An 18,143-nucleotide genomic window follows, 5' to 3' on the forward strand; every position below is an offset into this window, starting at 1 on the left:
AGCATGCTGAATGGTTAATCCAGTAAACGCCCAATTTTAAATCTCCTTTTTTATTTTAATTTTCTTTCCTGTATGTATCCCCAAATACTCTACAGCTACTTTCCTTTAAAGCTAATGTAAAGTTTTCCTCTGACCTATGACCTATAACCTCTTTACCTCTGACCTAAGCCTCTTGCATGCCCAAATCCTCTTTTATAGGGAAAAAGAGAGAAATGTATGAGCATCCTGTCTTCTGCTTGGCCTCTCAAGTGATGGATTTAACCATTCGTGAGTACCTTCCTTCCACCTCTCCTCGCTGCCTTTGCTCTTTTCCGTTGTCATTTCCTCCGTCCAATCCAGAGCCAAACCAACCCATTTTCCTCGCTTTGAGTCTTTGAGCATTGGCTTGTCTGTTGCTTCTGTCTGTGAAAGTCCCAGTGTGAGAGTCGACTCACTTTTTAATCAGCCTAAAAAACCAGGTTAGAAAAATTCAGCCGGTTTTCTTTTTTTCTTTTTCTTTCTTTTTTTCTTTTTGTTTGTTTGTTTGTGACAAACTCCAATTTGTCTGTAAGTTTTTTTTCCTTTCTTTCTGTCTGTGACCTGAATGCATTTTTACTTTGCTTATGTGTAACCCCAATTTGTAAACACTTGTCACTGGTACACAATCGAAAGGGAGTTACCACACCTGGGAGCACGGGGTTACAGTTCAGCTACGAAACATTTCCCAAATGTTTTTTTGCTTTCTGAAGTTTGTAACAACCTCTGAGTAAAACCACCGAAAACCATCCTCGTTGGACATCAGCTCTTTCACGTCTCTTGTCTGTTACTCTCAAGCAGAATGCTATTTTAGCTTCTTGCAATATAGCAACCTTTGAACAGAACATATTTTATGTATATTCATTTGCTGATCTAATTCGCAATATGTGTTTGCAGAGTGAAACCACTTCAACACCCATTTATTTTTCTTTGCACAATGATTAAATTCTTTCTTGGCAAGACACATGGTATTATGATCTCCATGATTTTAGGTGGGTGGGAGAGATCGGGCAACTTCTTTTCTTTATGAATGTCATATATCACACATAACTGGGGCCTTTTGATCCACTTGCTCATTAATTCTGCATATCTGTTCTTGTTTCTCTCTTTTCTCCTTGTTGCTTTCTCTCTCTTTTATATAGAGAATCAAAAGGATGCAGGTGAACATCTGTATATGCATTATAAATTGCTAGGATTGTTGAGTTATATATATATATCTATATATCTATAGATATATAGATATATTTCTTTGTTTTCTTTTCAAAGCTCCTTAAGATATGTGCTCCGTATAGAGAAACATTGGAGTTGCAGTAATCCTTAAGGAGTTAATTTGTGCTGTCTTACTTCATGTAACTAGTATTGTTCTTTTCCCCCAAGTAAATTTAAACAGAAATAACAATGCAATTTTCTCAGCAGTGAGGTACAGTCTAACGAAGAAGCTATTTGTTCACACACACACACACATACACGCATGTACATATAGACAAACGCTAACGCACAAAGCCGCTTACATTTTGATGCCCCAAAGTATTAACAGTCTGGCTTTTTGTTCAAACCACTGTTCGATATATAAACTAATTCTCATTTTTATTTTTCACATCTTCTGTTTTGGCCCCACTTGGGTAGAATGGTTTTCTTGTTAATGTGTAACTAACAACAGAGAGAAATCATGTTTGTCATAATTTTTTTGTTTGTAACGTGGTGGTGTAATAAAGCAAGGAAACAGTTCAGATAAAAAATTTTAATACTCCCTCAAACCTCTTAGACCTTTGTCATGAATTTTGTATGTAACTATCGTTTTTTCTGAACTGTCTTACAATCTTAACTGTTACTTTTAGCATCTCTTAGCCTTTTCTTTGTGTTTTCTTGATTTTAAACTGTTTTGGCAGGAATCACTTTTTGAAAGAAAAATTAAACAGAATTTTGTGGCCAATTTTTCCTCAGGTCACATTTGAGAGAAATAGCTGCAACTTGTTTAGCATGAATTTTATTTTTAATTTCACAGGCATTCCCTGACACCACAACAAACAGTATTGTACAAGGAGTACAGGGTCACTGAAATGAAGAGTAATATACCCCATTCAACTGAGCAATGCCTTATCCCTCTCAAAAGGCCATAACAATAAAAGCGCTCTGACTTGCCATTCTCATAAGCAATCACATTTTAAACAAGTGTCCACAGCTATGTGCAATTTATACTGTTAATATGTGTCAAGGAAAGAAAGTGCCAGGTGTTCGGCCGTCATCAATGTCTAGATGGAGACACTGCACATGATTAGTGGTGACCCCAACAAGATCAGACATCCTAACTTGTAAAAATGCCTCCATCTGATTAAATGTTGTTGGATTGGCACTGGATATGGATGCACATTGGCAAAAATAGTCAATTATGAGGAAATAGCCTTCACCCAGGCAAATGTCATGAAAAGACTAAAATAATGGCACTGTTGCTGTGAATCGTAAACATGTCAAGAAACCTGAATATCCAGTCACTAGACTATTTTTATTTCTGAAAAGAAATCACTGGATATGTCCACAGTGGTTCATATCAACAATGCCTGTAAGACTCATCCATCTCTAGCATTTGGGTGTCTGTAATAATATGAATATGAATATGAAGGGACGTGGTGGCTCAGTGGGTTAGGACAGAAGGTCGGCAGTTTGGCGGGTCAAATCCCAAGTGCCGTGTAACAGAGTGAGTGCCTGTTACTCGTCCCAGCTTCTGCCAACCTAGCAGTTCGAAAGCATGTAAAAATGCAAGTAGAAAAATAGGGACCGCTACGGTGGGAAGGTAACAGCGTTCCGTGCGCCTTTGGCGTCTAGTCATGCCGGCCACATGACCACGGAGATGTCCTCGGACAAGTGCTGGCTCTTTGGCTTTGAAACGGAGATGAGCACCAGCCCCTAGAGTTGGAAACGACTAGCACGCATGTGCGGGGGAACCTTTACCTTTACCTTAATAATATTACTCATCTGGATTATTAGTCTTGAGATATTAATATAATATTATTTATTTGTCAGCATTATATTTAGTTTTCAGGGCTATCTGCAGGTTATGGTTAAAAAAGTCATGACAGAAATAAAATAAATGGCGGCATTTTAGCCATTCCATTGCAGGCACCATCTTGATATTTTTGACCTTGCCCTGGGGTCACACCTGTTAGATTACTTTCTAGTACAGAATCCTCTGCACTGAAAACCTTTAAAAAGTTATAGAAGTGGATCTAACATCAGGGAAGAATGTGTGGATTTATAAAACTATATCCCTCATGCATTTATTTCCAACCTCTTTTTGTGGACATCATACAACATATGAGGATTTCCATATGTTAAAACATTGTTCTAAATCTGGAGAATATTATTTATTTGCAGGGGGGGTTCATTTCAACCACCTTTATGGCAGCTCTCATAAAATATTTCATGCCACTAAATAACTTAGTGACTAAAATTCTAGAGTAATTTGAATTTTGATTGTATTTCTTTCCCAAAAAAAAATACAAAATTTCCTCCTGAAGTTTAACAGATTTTGAGAGTGTACTTCTGGATTGATCAGAATTTGATATGAGTGATTTTATAGTGGTTTATACTAATTAGAATTTGTAAATTAGAGTACTTTTTGTTTGTATATGTGAATGCATACCCACTTCAGGTGCTTGGCAAATGACCCACATTTACAATGTTCAGCTGACATATTTTACGATATTTTTGCTGAAAACTGGTATTTCTTCCCAGTTTTGGGGAAAACCAGCCCAAGTGGACCATTGATTTGCTAATGACTGTTGGTTCATTGTGTGTTCACTTAGCAAGCATGACATTTGCTTAACTACTACCAGCAAAACAGGTCATTAAAAATGTCCAGTTATGTGATGACCTGTTTTATGACTATCACCACTTATGACCAAGCTTTATTATGATCGTAACCCAAAGGCAGTGGTGGGATTTAGCCAGTTTGCACCAATTCAGTAGAACCAGTAGCTAGGTTTTGTTGAGTTTGGAAAACTGACTGAACCCATGCTACTTCTGGAAGTCCGTTCTAGGCCTCCCAGGCATTGATGTGCATTGATGTCACTTCGGGAAGTCTGTTCTAGGCCTGGTGGAGGCCTCCCAGGCCTAGAATGGCCCACTGCAAGTGCATCGATGTCACTTCCAGAAGTCTTTTTCTAGGCCTTGGAGGCTTGTAGGAGGCCTCTCAGGCCTAGAACAGCGCACAGGAAGTGCGCTGATGGCACTTCCGGAAGTCGTTCTAGGCCTGGGAGGCCCAGGCCTGCATCCACGCAGAGAACCAGATGTTAAGTTATTTGAATCCCACCACTGCCCAAAGGCTACCTGAAAAAAGGATGCAACCGAAATCTAATATATAGTAAGCTTCCACTAACTTGACCTGGGGCAATTTTTAAATGGAGATATAACTGGTGTCATTCCTAACATCCTGTTCTACAGTCGGAAAAAAGGTACCACTGTGTTGTATTATAGAAACCATCAGCATTTCTCCAGTAATAAAGGAGCCAGGTTGTAGGCATAATCATGAAAAGGATATTTTTAACTAAGTTTTGTATTTTGGAGTGTGGACTTCTGTATGAGTTGAGGAAAAAGGGTCCGCTCTGGTATCACAAATGCCATATATGCATTAATTTATAATATAAAAGATACACAGAGGCCAAGTTGTAAGCATAGCCATGTCACAGGCAGTCCCAAATTTTAATGATATTATGGCATACTGAGAGTACAAAACTCCTGTGGGTTTCTCAAAGTGGGTTTCTCCTTCCTTAGCTCCAACAGAAGTCCACACCCCAAATACAAAACTGAAAAGAAATAAGAGCAGAGAAAGTGCCTGGCATGTTAAACTCTGCCAGTCACCTCCGGAGGGGTGGGGGGAAATCTCTACTAAAGGACAGTAATGAATAATGTTTAGCAAGTGAAATCAATGTCCCAGAGGTGTTGTCATTTCCTAATTGTCCTCCAGTGTGCCCTGAATAGTCAGGATGCTAGCAGCTCATCAGTGATTCTTCAGGGTAAAATGCATGGATGGCTGGATAATTCTCAGAATTGGATGGCTCAGTGACAGGACTGGAAGTCAGGACAGTTCCATTCATTTCAACACCTCCTCATACCTTACAGGGCTGCAGATATGAACCCTCCCTCTGGACAGAGATTTCTGCAAAGCAGCCCTGACTTCTGCAATCACAGGGGACATGCTTAAAAAACCCCAGTAGACATCGCAGCAATTCAACTGACAGTTCCTCTATGGAGTTGCCTGTTCACATCTACCTCTGCAGAAGCACTACCCATTTCTCTTGTGCGCCAGCCAGCCAGCTTTCTGAAGCTATTGACACTGAGGCCAACAGCTAGTGTAAATCAGCCCTAGGAAGCTAGATCTGTTTAGAAACACATACACTCATAAATAAAAAGGCAAAGTTCTCTGCTTTTTTTTTTACCAAAGCAAGTAAATTTATCCCCAAAGCAATAAAGATGGGCGTAAATTTGGACTTTCAACAATGTAGCAATTTGATGTTCTTCCTACTCCCCATTGCCTTTGTAACATAGCATGCAGCAATTATGTCTCCTGCCAGTATTTGGCAGGAGACATCGCTATGCACTTGCTGGCATCAGCAGGGAATCAGCAGGGGTATTTTAATGATTGCGGTGATGCTTGGTGCAGACTGCAGGAAAGATGCACAGATCCTCCCGTTTGCCTTCAAAAATACTTTTTTTTGTTGCTGTATTCTACAAATTCAGTTAGAAAAAAATAACAACCGCCCAAAATGGATGGAAGTTGTCAATTTGCTGTCAATAGCTCAATCCAATCCACAGGTCACATGTCTTGTGTTTTAGGGGCAACTTGATAAGGGTAGCCACTACAGCCATTTTGCTTTGGGATGTTTTGTTTCTCAACCCCCACCCCCCCACCCCCGTCTTCTTCATTCTCTTCTCTGGTTTTCTTGATGCACAAGACATAGACAGTGGAAGTTGCCTAAAGACATCACAACGGAAGTTGAATTGAACCAGGCCCCCTGCATAGCTGCAGCACTGAAATGCCAAACAGCTTCGAAATTTATTTTCTGTCCAGGTTGCCACAGATGTCTGGCAGAAATGCACAGCTGCTGGCAAATTCAAACGCTAAAAAATATTTAAAGATGGTGGCCGAGTTGGATTGTGGTTGCGCTCTTCGGGTATGTGATTGTTCTCTGGTTTTGGCACCCTCGGAAAAAATGTCTCTTTGTGGAATGCCAATCACCTGAGACCCACTCAAAGAAATGATCTCCTCAGAAGGATTCCATAGTTACTAATATACCAACTGAGGGTTCCAGTTATGTACAGTACACTGGAACCGTCGGTAGGTGTAAATATACATAACCTGTTTGGGTGAGTGTGGGGTATATATTGATAACAATTTTCAAAAAGCTTGTGTTTCTAAAAAGGCATCGATCTTACCACAAGAGTCAAGAAGAATCACTCTTTCCAACCTGTCCTTTTCTTATCCGCATTATACAGAAGGTGACTAGAGAGAGGTTGTCTTCCATTTCTAGTGATACTCAGATTTTGGGTCAAGCCAGGGTATTGAATAGGGAGAGACCCAGATAGACAAAAAGTATTCCTCTGCATAGTTTGTGGTTGCTTTGCAGCACAGATAGCTGATATTTCAACAGGGGCATCTGTGGGAGGCACTCAAAAAAGTCAAGAGGGAAGTTGCAACTGTGCAGCCAAAGCTCCAGCCCTTTGTTAAATACATCATTTTATAGACATGCAAAAGCATGAGGCCTTGGTCATGTGTTCATCTGCCATCTTGATTTTTTTTACTCTCTTACAGTAAATATCAGTAGTTCAAAGGGTGGGCAATTGGTCTCCTGTCTTTCAGGGGGAATTCAGCAGAAAGAGCAGAGCAAATGGACCCTTAAAACTCTTTCAAAAGCCTACAAAATAGCCTTAATTGTTTTTTTTTTCAAACCAATTTTAAAGTATTAATTAAGGTCTCGATTGACTTTCTAGATGCCTTAGGTTGACTTGAATTGGAAAAACAATTCAAGATGCTTGGGAAACTGAAAAATGAAATCATAAAAGCCCAATGGCCCACAATAGCACAAAGAAATAAAAATAAGAGATGCCAAGTAAAATCAGCATTGCTGCATATAGAAAGCAATTACCAAACGCCAGCATGGGTTTGTTAAAAACAGATCATGCCAGACAAATTTTATTGCCTTCTTTGATAAAGTGAGTAAATTAGTCAGGGAAATGCTGTGGATATAGCATATTTAGACTTCAGTAAAGCATTGGTCAAAGTAGACCAAAACCTCCTTCTTAATAAGACAGAACAATGTAGCAAATTCGCAGTTGGCTGTCCAACCATTGCAGTGCTCAATGGAACTACAACTATATGGGGGGAAGGCTTGAAGCATGCAGTGGGCTACCGCAAGGCTCTGTTCTAGGACCAGTGCTCTTCAGACATCTTCATCAATGATCTAGATGAGGAGATAAAACTTGTTGACAACACCAGGTTGAGGAGAATTGCTACCACTTTGGAGGATTCAGAAGGATTCTAAAGATTCAGAAAGATTGTGACAAATTTGAACACTGGGTCCGAGATAACAAGATGCAGTTCAGTGGTGAGAAAAGTAAGGGCTTGTACCTAGGCAAGAAACAATCAAATGTACAGATAGAGGATAGGTAGTAGTACCTGTGAGAGGGACCTCTGAAGTATGAACCAGCAGTGTGCTGCAGCTGCCCAAAAAGCCAGAGCAGTTCCAGGTTGCATCAACAGAGGGATAGCATCAAAAGAAGTATTAAGTACCACTTAATACAGCACTAGTGAGGCCACACTTTGAATATTGCATCCAATTCTGGTCACCACCAGGGGTGGAATTCAGCTGCTTCGCACCACTTCGGCAGAACCAGTAGCTAATTTTTTGTTGCCCAGGCCCAGAATGGCCTTCCAGAAGTGGCATCCATGCAGAGAACCGGTTGTTCACATATTTGAATCTCACCACAGGTCATCACAATACAAAAAGGATGTTGAGACCCTAGAAAGAGTGCAGAGAAAAGCAACTAAGCTGATAAGGGGTCTGCAGGATAAATCAGACAAGGAAAGGTAAAGGGAACTAGGTTTGTCTAACCTAATGATGGGAAGAATTAGGGGTGACATAATAGCTGTCTTCTGGTACATGAGGGGCTGCCACAGAGAGGTGGGGGTCAACCTATTCTCCAAAACTGTGGAGGGAAGGGCAAGAAGCAATGGGTGGAAGGTTGTTAAAGAGAGAACCAACCTGGAACTAAGCAGATTCTTCCTGAAGGTGAGAACAAAATGGAACAATTTTCCTCCCTGAGTTGTGGGTTCTCCATTGCTGGAGGTTTTCAAGAAAGAATTGGAAGCCATCTGTCTGGGACAATTCAAGGTCTCCTGCCATGGAGGCAGGGGGTTGGATTAGAAGACCTCCAAGGTCCCTTCCAGCCCTATAATTCTATGATTCCTATGACTTTCTCTTTCTTCTTCAAATGAAATGTTGCTATTGCAATTCAGCCAATTTGTCTGGGAAAAGAGTCTGCAAATACAGTGCTACTTGCCGACTCCTGAAGCAACAGGAAATCTTCAACAAGAAGATAGAGCTTGGCCATTAATTTAGGTGAATTCCAAAGGAGATCATGGAGGATAAGAGTAGCTATTAGTCATGCCAGTATGCTCTCTCCGGGATTAGAGGCATTTTTCCTCTGAATAGCAGTTATTAGAAAATAACAGTGTGAGATGGGTTTTTGACCTTATTCAGCAGGGAGATTATGAGAGCAAAATGGAAACTGTGCTTTGTCATTGTTAAAAGGGTTGTCAAAGAGCAGAGATCAGGTGCCCTGTTTCAGTGCTGTTTAAATCTGCAGACATGTTTTTCTCATGATGACTGATACAGACCAGTGTAAAAGTAGCAGTGGGCCACTTAAAGACCTGAATTTTAATATTGCTTACTGAACTTGGTCAACCTCCTTGCCAAATTTTGCAGATTCCAGAACAGCAGAATGGAGGAGATAGAAAACCTTTATCTCAACATGTTCTTATCTTAGAAGTTATATAGATTATTGGATAGTTATGGCAGTCACCTATCCTATTTGATCATAATTCATATACTATAAAGTAGAAAAGACTACAACTCCATTATATTAAATAAAGGCAGAATAAATGTGAACTGACCTCTACAGCTAAAGGCCTACCTTGACCTATTTGATTCTGCAGCTTTTCATTTCTACTTTTCCTAAATGAAATGGAATGTTAGGAGGCCAGGGAATGCTGGTTTATCAATCTTAGTTTCTTGTGAAATAGGTTTTAACAAACTTCCAGTTGCCTAGTCAAGCTTAGGAGCACTTTGCTAAATCAGGTTCCTGCTTATAACCTGGATGCGCTTTTCATTTTATGGCTCAAGAAATATTATGGAGAAGAAGGCCAAAAGACTGAATTGCTAATGTTTTTATGGGGATTGTTTCGAAGTAGAAATAGTGTTTTTAACTTTTTCACTGTTCCTTCTTTAGTCAGTGAAAAATGAGATTTCATTTCTTTGGAATATAAGCTTACTTTTACTGCAAAAAAAGAAGAAAAAACAGGTTAAGCTACAAAACCTGTCATTAACTTTAATGCATACATTGCATAGAAAACATGTATTTGAAACATTCATCACAATCTTAACACACATAGGATCATTGAGACTTGAACGTTGTTCTGCAATAGAGGCATAATAGTCATCTTGAATAGTAGAGGTTGTCAGAAAATTTGCAGCGATACCTGCACAAAGATAGGCCCACAGGCATCCAGAGATTTACTCCCAGTTAAAGAAGTAACCTGAATTGGAAAAGTAGAATCTGCTGTTTGTTTGTTCTTACAATAGATGTGCCATTCAGTTGTTTGTTCATAGTTCCAAAGAGAATGAGTTGCATCTTTGTTTTGTAGTTCACTTACCTTTTTCATGAATATGCAGTGTACAGATTGCTTGTTGGAAGGCTTTGTTCTTAAGTAAATTGCCAGGGAACCCTACAGTTGTTTTAACCTCCAGAGCAATTGCTCCAGCCGAATTTTGAATCGTTCTAATCTGGACTTGATGCAAAGAATTCAAAAGAGTGGGTGACAATCTTCTCCTGCTTAAAAAACAAATTTGCTGACATTGTACCCCAGAAAGCTACCACCACTAGCTTCATCTCTGTTTTACAATAGATTTTTCAGATGTTTATTCTTTTGCCAATATGAACCTAAGAGAATGATAAGGAAGGAGATAGAATGGTAGAATGATGCATTCTGCCTTCAAAACCTTAATTCCCTAAATAAATTTAAATAAAATAATATCTTGGAATAGAAAGGGCATCCTTGTTTATGTGGCAGTTTGAACAGGGGCTCAAAAATCTGCATTGTGCAGAGGATTTGCTCAGATGTGTCACAACAATGGCAAGAATTGAACCTAAGACAGAAGCATTACATGTTCTCCACGTTATATCTTGCCCCTCCCCTTCCCAGAAAGTTCTTTTAGTTCTCAATACTGCAAAAGAAATCCTGTAAATTCACCTTAGAAAAAGTAGTGTGATAAATAAATAAAATGAAAACAAGCATGATTAAAAGCATCAGTTATCCAATCTGTATCGCTAGTTACATGTTCCATTATATTTTGGTTGGCCAGCCAAGCTAAATCCAACTCGAAACACTTCAATTGTATGTTACGATGGGATTGGTAGTTAAATTAAAATAAGATTACATTCCAGAACACAGACATTGGATTTAAATGGAGTTTAAACTGGTGAAGTTTATTGGGATTCTTAATTAAGAATATTGGGATTTTTAATTAATTCTCAATTATGAATCCCACAAAAACCTAACTTCTTAACTTAAGAACTAATTAAGAATAGTATGGAAAAATGATATCCTGTTTTATATAGATAAATATTTGTACCATCTTGAACTTGTATTCCCTTTATTCTTTTTATAACACTTGAAATTAATGATTTTTAAAATAAATGACCAAAACTGAGGTTTCTCTTCCTCTCTTTTCTATTTCTTGGAAATGCAAGAAGGGAGGGAGGGAGGGAGGGAGGGAGGGAGAGACAGAGAGAGACAGACAGACAGAGAGAGACTTCTGGAAGTAATTCATCCAGATAAATATGCCAAATCTTTAGAGACATAATTGTTTAGAAAAGAGCTTTGGCTATTAAAATATTGAATTAAGTATAACATAAAGTATAGGACAAATACATTCATCATATAGAATGTTGTGTTAATACAGAAGAATATTTCGCATATTTCGCATATATATTTCAGAAAACAAATATATGTGTGTGTGTGTGTGTGTGTGTGTGTGTGTGTTTGTGTGTCATATGTTAACTCTTAGATTACCTTGCTAGGCCCCAAACATGGGGCAAATCTTTATTTCCTGTTTTCAGCCTTATCTCAAAGGCCATCGAACAGGCTGTAGTCACACTGGACAGTTCATATATTTGTTTAAATTACTAACAAAGAATTTAGGGAGGCTGATATGCATTTCGGACTCATTAGTCCTCATCAGTGAGTCCGAAATGCATATCAGCCTCCCTAAATTCTTTGTTAGTAATTTAAACATATATATATATATATATATATATATATATATATATATATATATATATATATATATATATATATATATATATATATATATATATATATATATATATATATATATATGTATATATATATATATATATATATATATATATATATATTTGTTTTCATAGATTTTTGCGGGTGTCTGTATGTGTAGATCTAGAGTCTCGGGTTTCTTCCCGCGTTCCTTTCATCTTCAGAAAGTTGTGGCGACGTTTCGACGAAATCCCATCCGTCATCATCGAAACGTCGCCACAACTTTCTGAAGATGAAAGGAACGTGGGAAGAAACCCGAGACTCTAGATCTACATATATATATATATATATATATATATATATATATATATATATATATGTAGATCTTTGTATATATATATATGTATATATATATGTAGGATTGAAGGTACGTGGGAAAAAACCCGAATGACCAAAGATATATATATATATATATATAGTATGTACATATAATGCATATATTACATTATATACATGTATATACATGTATATTTTATATATATTATACATTATATACATACATGTTTTATATATTATATAAATATATATTTTCTTTAGACTGATATCACAAACTATATGACAGATGGGTCAAGTCCTGATTTGTAGTATTCTAACATTTGGAATGGTAAAGTAACATATTTGATAGAACTGGCAAATTTTTATATATGATTCAACCCAGAGTATAAAAGACACTAGAATTCCAAGCGGAAAATAACAAGCTGGAAACTATCAGATACCACACATTTTAGGGGGGGGAAAGTGAGAGATCTGAGTACATATTTAAATTGCACTAAGAATTTTTTAGCTATGTCTTCAGCCCAAATTTGTGTTGTTATTTTTTTAAAAAAAAAATCTTGGTGTCTGCAAAATAATTTATTTGGGGAACTTCCTTCTTTTTTCAACTAATAATACTGACTATGTCTGGGAGCAATCTATAGAGAGAATATTTCTCTCTATATGGGTGCAAAAGGCTGGCAATGCTATTTCACATTTGACACATGCAGATTTTTAAAAAAAAAAAACTAATTGACTGTACTAAAATCCTGCTTTTTGCACTTGGCTACATGAAATAACAATTAGCATTCACACTGAATTTTAAGGATCTTAGATTGTGAACTCTCCTCGCATAGTGGAATCTGTCAACTTGAGATAAAAATGTTTGTTGTCATAATTGTGTAGTACTTGAGTTGACGATAAGCAAAACAGCAGCTCTTCCATGTGTACTTTTATCATTTTCTGCTTACTTTTCCTTCAAAGTTACCATCTTTTTTTTGTCACTGTTTATGAAATCACGTGTGTCTTTATTTTTGCTGTCTTTCAACATCATTTGCAAACAGCTCGATCGTCAGTGCCCAAAGCCCCAGTTGGGCCCGCTCCATCTATTAATACACAGGCTAACATGATCAATCTGATGCTGAAAGGCATATCTAAGCAAGAATCAAGTACTGTAAAAAAATTCTTTTTTAAAAAATTCAACCAATTGCTAGTTTAGTCATTTCCCATTTAATTTACTGTAGATTCTTATAAGCTAATTCCCACCATAAGCTTTTATCCAGAAATGGCTAGTGCAATGCTTTTAGAAATAGCTTTGGTTTCAAAATGTCCACATTTTCTGTCTAGCAATGTCTGACATATGCAACATTTTCAAATATCAACGTCAGCACAAAATAACATTGTGGTTGCATAACATTTTGCATGAGATCTGTGAATTTGTATGATTTTAATGATGTATGAAGTTATTGAACACTCTGTTGTTTCATTGAGCGGCGCTCCAGCTATTTTCATACAACGCAATAAATTGAAGGAGTTATCTCAAAAACGTTATTAAAAAGAAAATCAAATATGAGATGGATTTACATTTTACCTAGAGACAGAATCTTGCAAATCACTTGTTATAAAATATTTAGTACATATTCCTTCCACAAGTTAAAGGGTGTCCAAGGTCTAGTAATTAGCATAGCAAAAATTGGGTAGCAAGCCAAAAAGTATTGGAAGATTATTGTCAGAACTCTTTCTTTCCTGCACCTTTCCTTTTTTTTCCTTCCTCACAGAAAAATGTTCTCTGTTGGATAACTTGCACAATCTACACAATAAGAACAGAATGCTTTTCATTTTCTCCTTGTTGGTTTTTTCAGAAGAGATAAAGGAAATGGACTATTGCTCTTGAATCAAATCTATGCAGGAAGAATGGTTAAGTGCATTGATCCTTTCTAGTTGTATTCAGCTAAAATCCCTTGGATCTAATAAGCTACGAAATGCTAGACAATTGTGATTCTGTGCCCTTTTGACAAGTGCCTGAACTTGGCATTTAAGTTGTGATTCAGACAGTCAGTTTCTGATTGACTAAGCCAGCAAACTTTGATTAATTTGGGTGCACATGATCAGTACCTGGGTTCTTATTCTAATAAGCAGCAATTCTGCAATACTTTCTCAGCTTGGTTACAAGTCATGGAAGACTTCAGTATGACATGAAGGAGGAGATATACAAGCAATCTCATATGTCTGAAATAGCTGAAGTTATTGTTGCTATTTCAAGCAATAGCAATAATAATAATTTGTATTTATGAAGCATCTTTAACAGCTATGTTACAATTCAAGGAAATGCAATAATTACAAACTTCCATCCAATAAAAGTTTAGGGGCATATATAACATAGGAATCAAACTAAGGAATTGACAACATTGCTAAGAATTAAATAGGTGAAAGAGACCACACAATCACCCACAAGTAAAAAAAAGGGAGGAATCTGTTAATGTATCTTAAAGACCATGAAGTTTTCACAGAGGTCAAGGATAGGATGAAGCTTATTACACAGTCATATGGCCAGGTTCCTGAAAACCTAGTAGAGGGAGATGGAGACCCTGGAGTAGAATGTAGAAAGAAAAGGTTGTCTGCTTATACTTTTCTTCTCTAAAAAAAGCCACATTGAATAAAAATATATTTATTAAATATTAAACTTATATTTACATGTGACTTTAAGCAGAGCTCTTTTTTTTTTTAGAAAACCAGAAAATTGAAATAGGGCTCCCACGAATCTCCCTATGGACTAAATGCACAATAAGAATTTGATGTTTACAGGATTAATATATTTAATACGGCATTGTGTTGTTTTAATATGGATATTGTTTTATTTTTTGATTGGGACTTGCCCAGAGTTTGATATAAGGTGGGCAGCTATAAATACTGTATTTAAAAGAAGGAAGGAAGGAAGGAAGGAAGGAAGGAAGGAAGGAAGGAAGGAAAATAACATGATTCAGCTATCCCTAATGTATAATTGATCTGGCTTTTGGAGAATGTCAAAAAAACCCTCTGTTCTTTGGACTCTCATGAAAATATTCTGGACAATTGTACCTGAACTAGGAAGGGATTTTTTACATTACATGTAACAATACTTTTGTACACATTCATGCCATATTCAAACATTATATCAAGATTCAGGAACAACCATTTCAGTTAAATGATTTGGCTTGGATGTGGTTTGATTACATGCCATCTGTTTGGTATCAAATTTAAGAGACTACATAGTTAGAAGGGTGATCTGTCCCAAACCTGACCTGTTAAGTCTTCTAATAATATATTATCACCACTGTAATTGAATCCATCTAACTTGTCACTGGTCAGCATTTTCTCCTTTCCACCCCCTTTCCCAGCTCCTTAGATTTCTCAAAAATAAGCATGAGAGACTTCTTCTGTTTTTGCCAGTCTAAAGTTCAAAGAATATAAATTCATTCATGTAAAATAGGGTGAGTTCATTTTAATCTGCCACTTCAACACTACTAATTCTTAGATTATTTTATACAATACACAAATTGTGAAAATTTCAAATCTAGAGCACAGATATATGTATGTATCAAGTGTGACATTAAATAGTCCTAATGTAGATACTAGAAAGATGCTGTCTCTAGGAAATTTCTCTACATTTCTCAGTTTCCGTTAAATACTTGCTATCAGGGCAAAGGAAGGCAATCTTTATATATCTTTTATATTCAATGCTGGAGCACTGTTTTCTTAATACAACAACAAATGTTGCTTCATAGTTTGCTCAGTACTAACTATATAGCATTTTAATCCTTGCATGATGTAGATTTTTTTTCAGATTGCAATTATTACAATTTTTAATTAGCTACCTAATTGATTGGCCTTATATTGAGCTTCTTCTGTCTCACTCCATTTTAATTCAAGTTCTTGTACTGCAGAAAATGTAGGTCGGTTAATTACGCCTGCCAAAAAGCTAGAAGATACAATTCGTTTGGCGGAATTGGTGATTGAAGTTCTGCAGCAAAATGAAGAACATCACGCAGAGGTGAGCAGCAGTAAGCTAGAATTTTCCGATCAAGAACTAGTGAAGCAAGTGTGTACCTCTGCAAACTGCAGACATAATGCTTTATATCCTAGGCAAATCTTAAGTAAGACAATCCATTCTCTCCCCAAAATATTTTTGAATTTCAGTAAATACAACTTTGCCCGGAAATATATTGGAAAAATGTCATCAAGTAATAGGGGCACAATGCAAGCTCACTGATTGTGATTTTATCAAGAAAATTCCTCTTGTGTGGGACCCTGCAAAAACCGTGTTCCTGAGGACTGCTTCAGTATTGACTTTCACAGAAGGTTGCTAATGAAGACATTCGTGTAAAAATGTTGTGCTAGAATGCAAAGTCTTCTTGGTTTTATACAAAAGTCTCACAACCTTATTCCATGAAGGAGATTGTCATCTTGAATAATCGTCATTTCTGGATTCAGCTGTTCCTGATAGTTGTATGCACTTATCCGTGACTGATAATGATACAGATTTGGGGCATACGCTTTTAAGAGCTGAATGATTACAACATAAAAGGTACCAAACCTCCAGGTAGCTTTTATCCTGAAAAAGCTAAGCAAAACCAGAAATCCCAGAGCTGTAGGCTAGATCAGAAAGTTGAAAAAGAAAGAAGGCAGTGGCAAAATATGTCCATGTAAAGGGTCTACATGAAAGTCATAGGAGTCAAGCTTGATATTTTTTCTTTTAATTTCAAAGGGGATATTGCAGGAGATGGTAAAGTCATATATTAAGATGTTAACATATGAAAAGGGGAGTTAAGACCCTCCCAAAGAAATAAGGGAGCAAAGCATCAGAGAGCTACAACTTCAAGGCATCCCAAAGGTGCTTTTCCAGAAGGCGACTGGACTTTCTTGGTTTTTGTTTCCCTTGAAAGCTTTTCGCTTCTCATCCGAAATGAAGAAGCTTCTTGGATGGGAAGCAAAACATTTTCAAGGAAAATGGAAAGGTGCTTTTGGAAAATTTTGGAAAAGCACCTTTGGGACAATCTGATCTGGATGATTGAGACTCTCCACCTTGAACCACTTCTCTGCCTTCTCTAAGGAGTGCTTCACTAAAAGGTATAGAGGACAGTGAAAGCTTCAGGAAGACCATTTTAAAATCGCCCCAGCCTCATGAAATTGCTGTACAGACAAGGTGGAGTTCTGTGGATTAATCTGAGTTTCAGAAACAGATAAGATTGTCACTTGTGGCCTCATGAGATAAATGGAGAGCTCTGCCTGCAAGACAATTTTGATCTGTGGTTCTATTTGGACCCAGGAGCCCGCAATACACCATAACTACATACAGCTGTATTGACAACCAGTGTAATAGTTTTAATTCATGTTAGGCACAGTTCTTCCTCTATCACCTTTTCACTCTGATGAAGATTATGGAGGTAAAATATATGGAAGAAAAGAGGTTGTCCAGATCTGCGAGAAATAATATTTTCATTGCAAGATGGCTTCCGTGAACAATTGCCAGCAGCACAATTTCCACATGCTTTACAAACAGGGATGTGAATCTCCCTAAGAAGACATAATAAGGTGATGAGACTGTGTCATTAACAAGCCATTGCTCAGAGGAAGATAGCTGTGGCAGCCAATAAATATAAAGCCATGGATATTATTGAAATGAATTTGCAAACATTGCTATGACTCCTTTCTCTCTCCCATGTCATCTTCCACTGCTGGTTTTCTGGAAATCCAACTTTTGAGACATTTTAGGAAGTTAAACATTTCTTATGCCTTGTGAAATGAAGCATACTTCATGAGTAGGCAGCTTTGTGATGAGTTAGGGGTGCTAGAAATCTTGAACAACATAAATTTTAGCTGTAAGCCATTCAGGAAGGAGATGGTTCATTTAATATCATAAAATACAAGTACTAAGGTTTCTCATAATCTCAGATCACAGATTCAGGTACACTGCTTGATTTATAGTAATTGCAGGAGCAACCTGACCCTTAGGTTGGTCCATTCTGGATTCTTGTATGCCAGGAGTAGCATCATACTCCTCCAGGTCATTTTCATATCAGCTACAGAGCCTAGAAACATACTAGGCAAGCCTGTGATGGCCATTCCTAGAGGTAGACAGTGAGAAAATAACTTAGCAGACCAGGATAAAGTTTGAGAGTGACATATTTCATATGGCAGATACTGAATCACTCCTAGTTGTGCTTTACATCTCAAGGTGTATCATGCCCTTCCCAAACTTGATGCCCTT

General features: G+C 37.4%; 1 protein-coding gene across 6 annotated transcripts in view; it reads left to right on the forward strand.

Moving 5' to 3' along the window:
• CADPS (calcium dependent secretion activator) overlaps positions 1–18,143 on the forward strand; it is a gene marked incomplete at both ends in the record, with an annotated part of 451,066 nt that overhangs the window by 307,706 nt on the left and 125,217 nt on the right. For 2 of the 6 annotated variants that reach the window (XM_081320037.1, XM_081320036.1), the window contains 2 exons: positions 199–271; positions 15,806–15,926. In XM_081320037.1, the coding sequence (XP_081176163.1) occupies positions 199–271; positions 15,806–15,926 (194 nt within the window). Of the gene's footprint in view, positions 1–198; positions 272–1,157; positions 1,176–15,805; positions 15,948–18,143 lie in introns of all 6 variants that reach the window. The other 4 variants (XM_081320039.1, XM_081320041.1, XM_081320040.1 and 1 more) reach the window with 3 other exon arrangements.

The sequence above is a fragment of the Vipera berus genome, assembly GCF_964194415.1.
Source record: "Vipera berus genome assembly, chromosome: 2".
Taxonomy (NCBI): Eukaryota; Metazoa; Chordata; class Lepidosauria; order Squamata; family Viperidae; genus Vipera; species Vipera berus.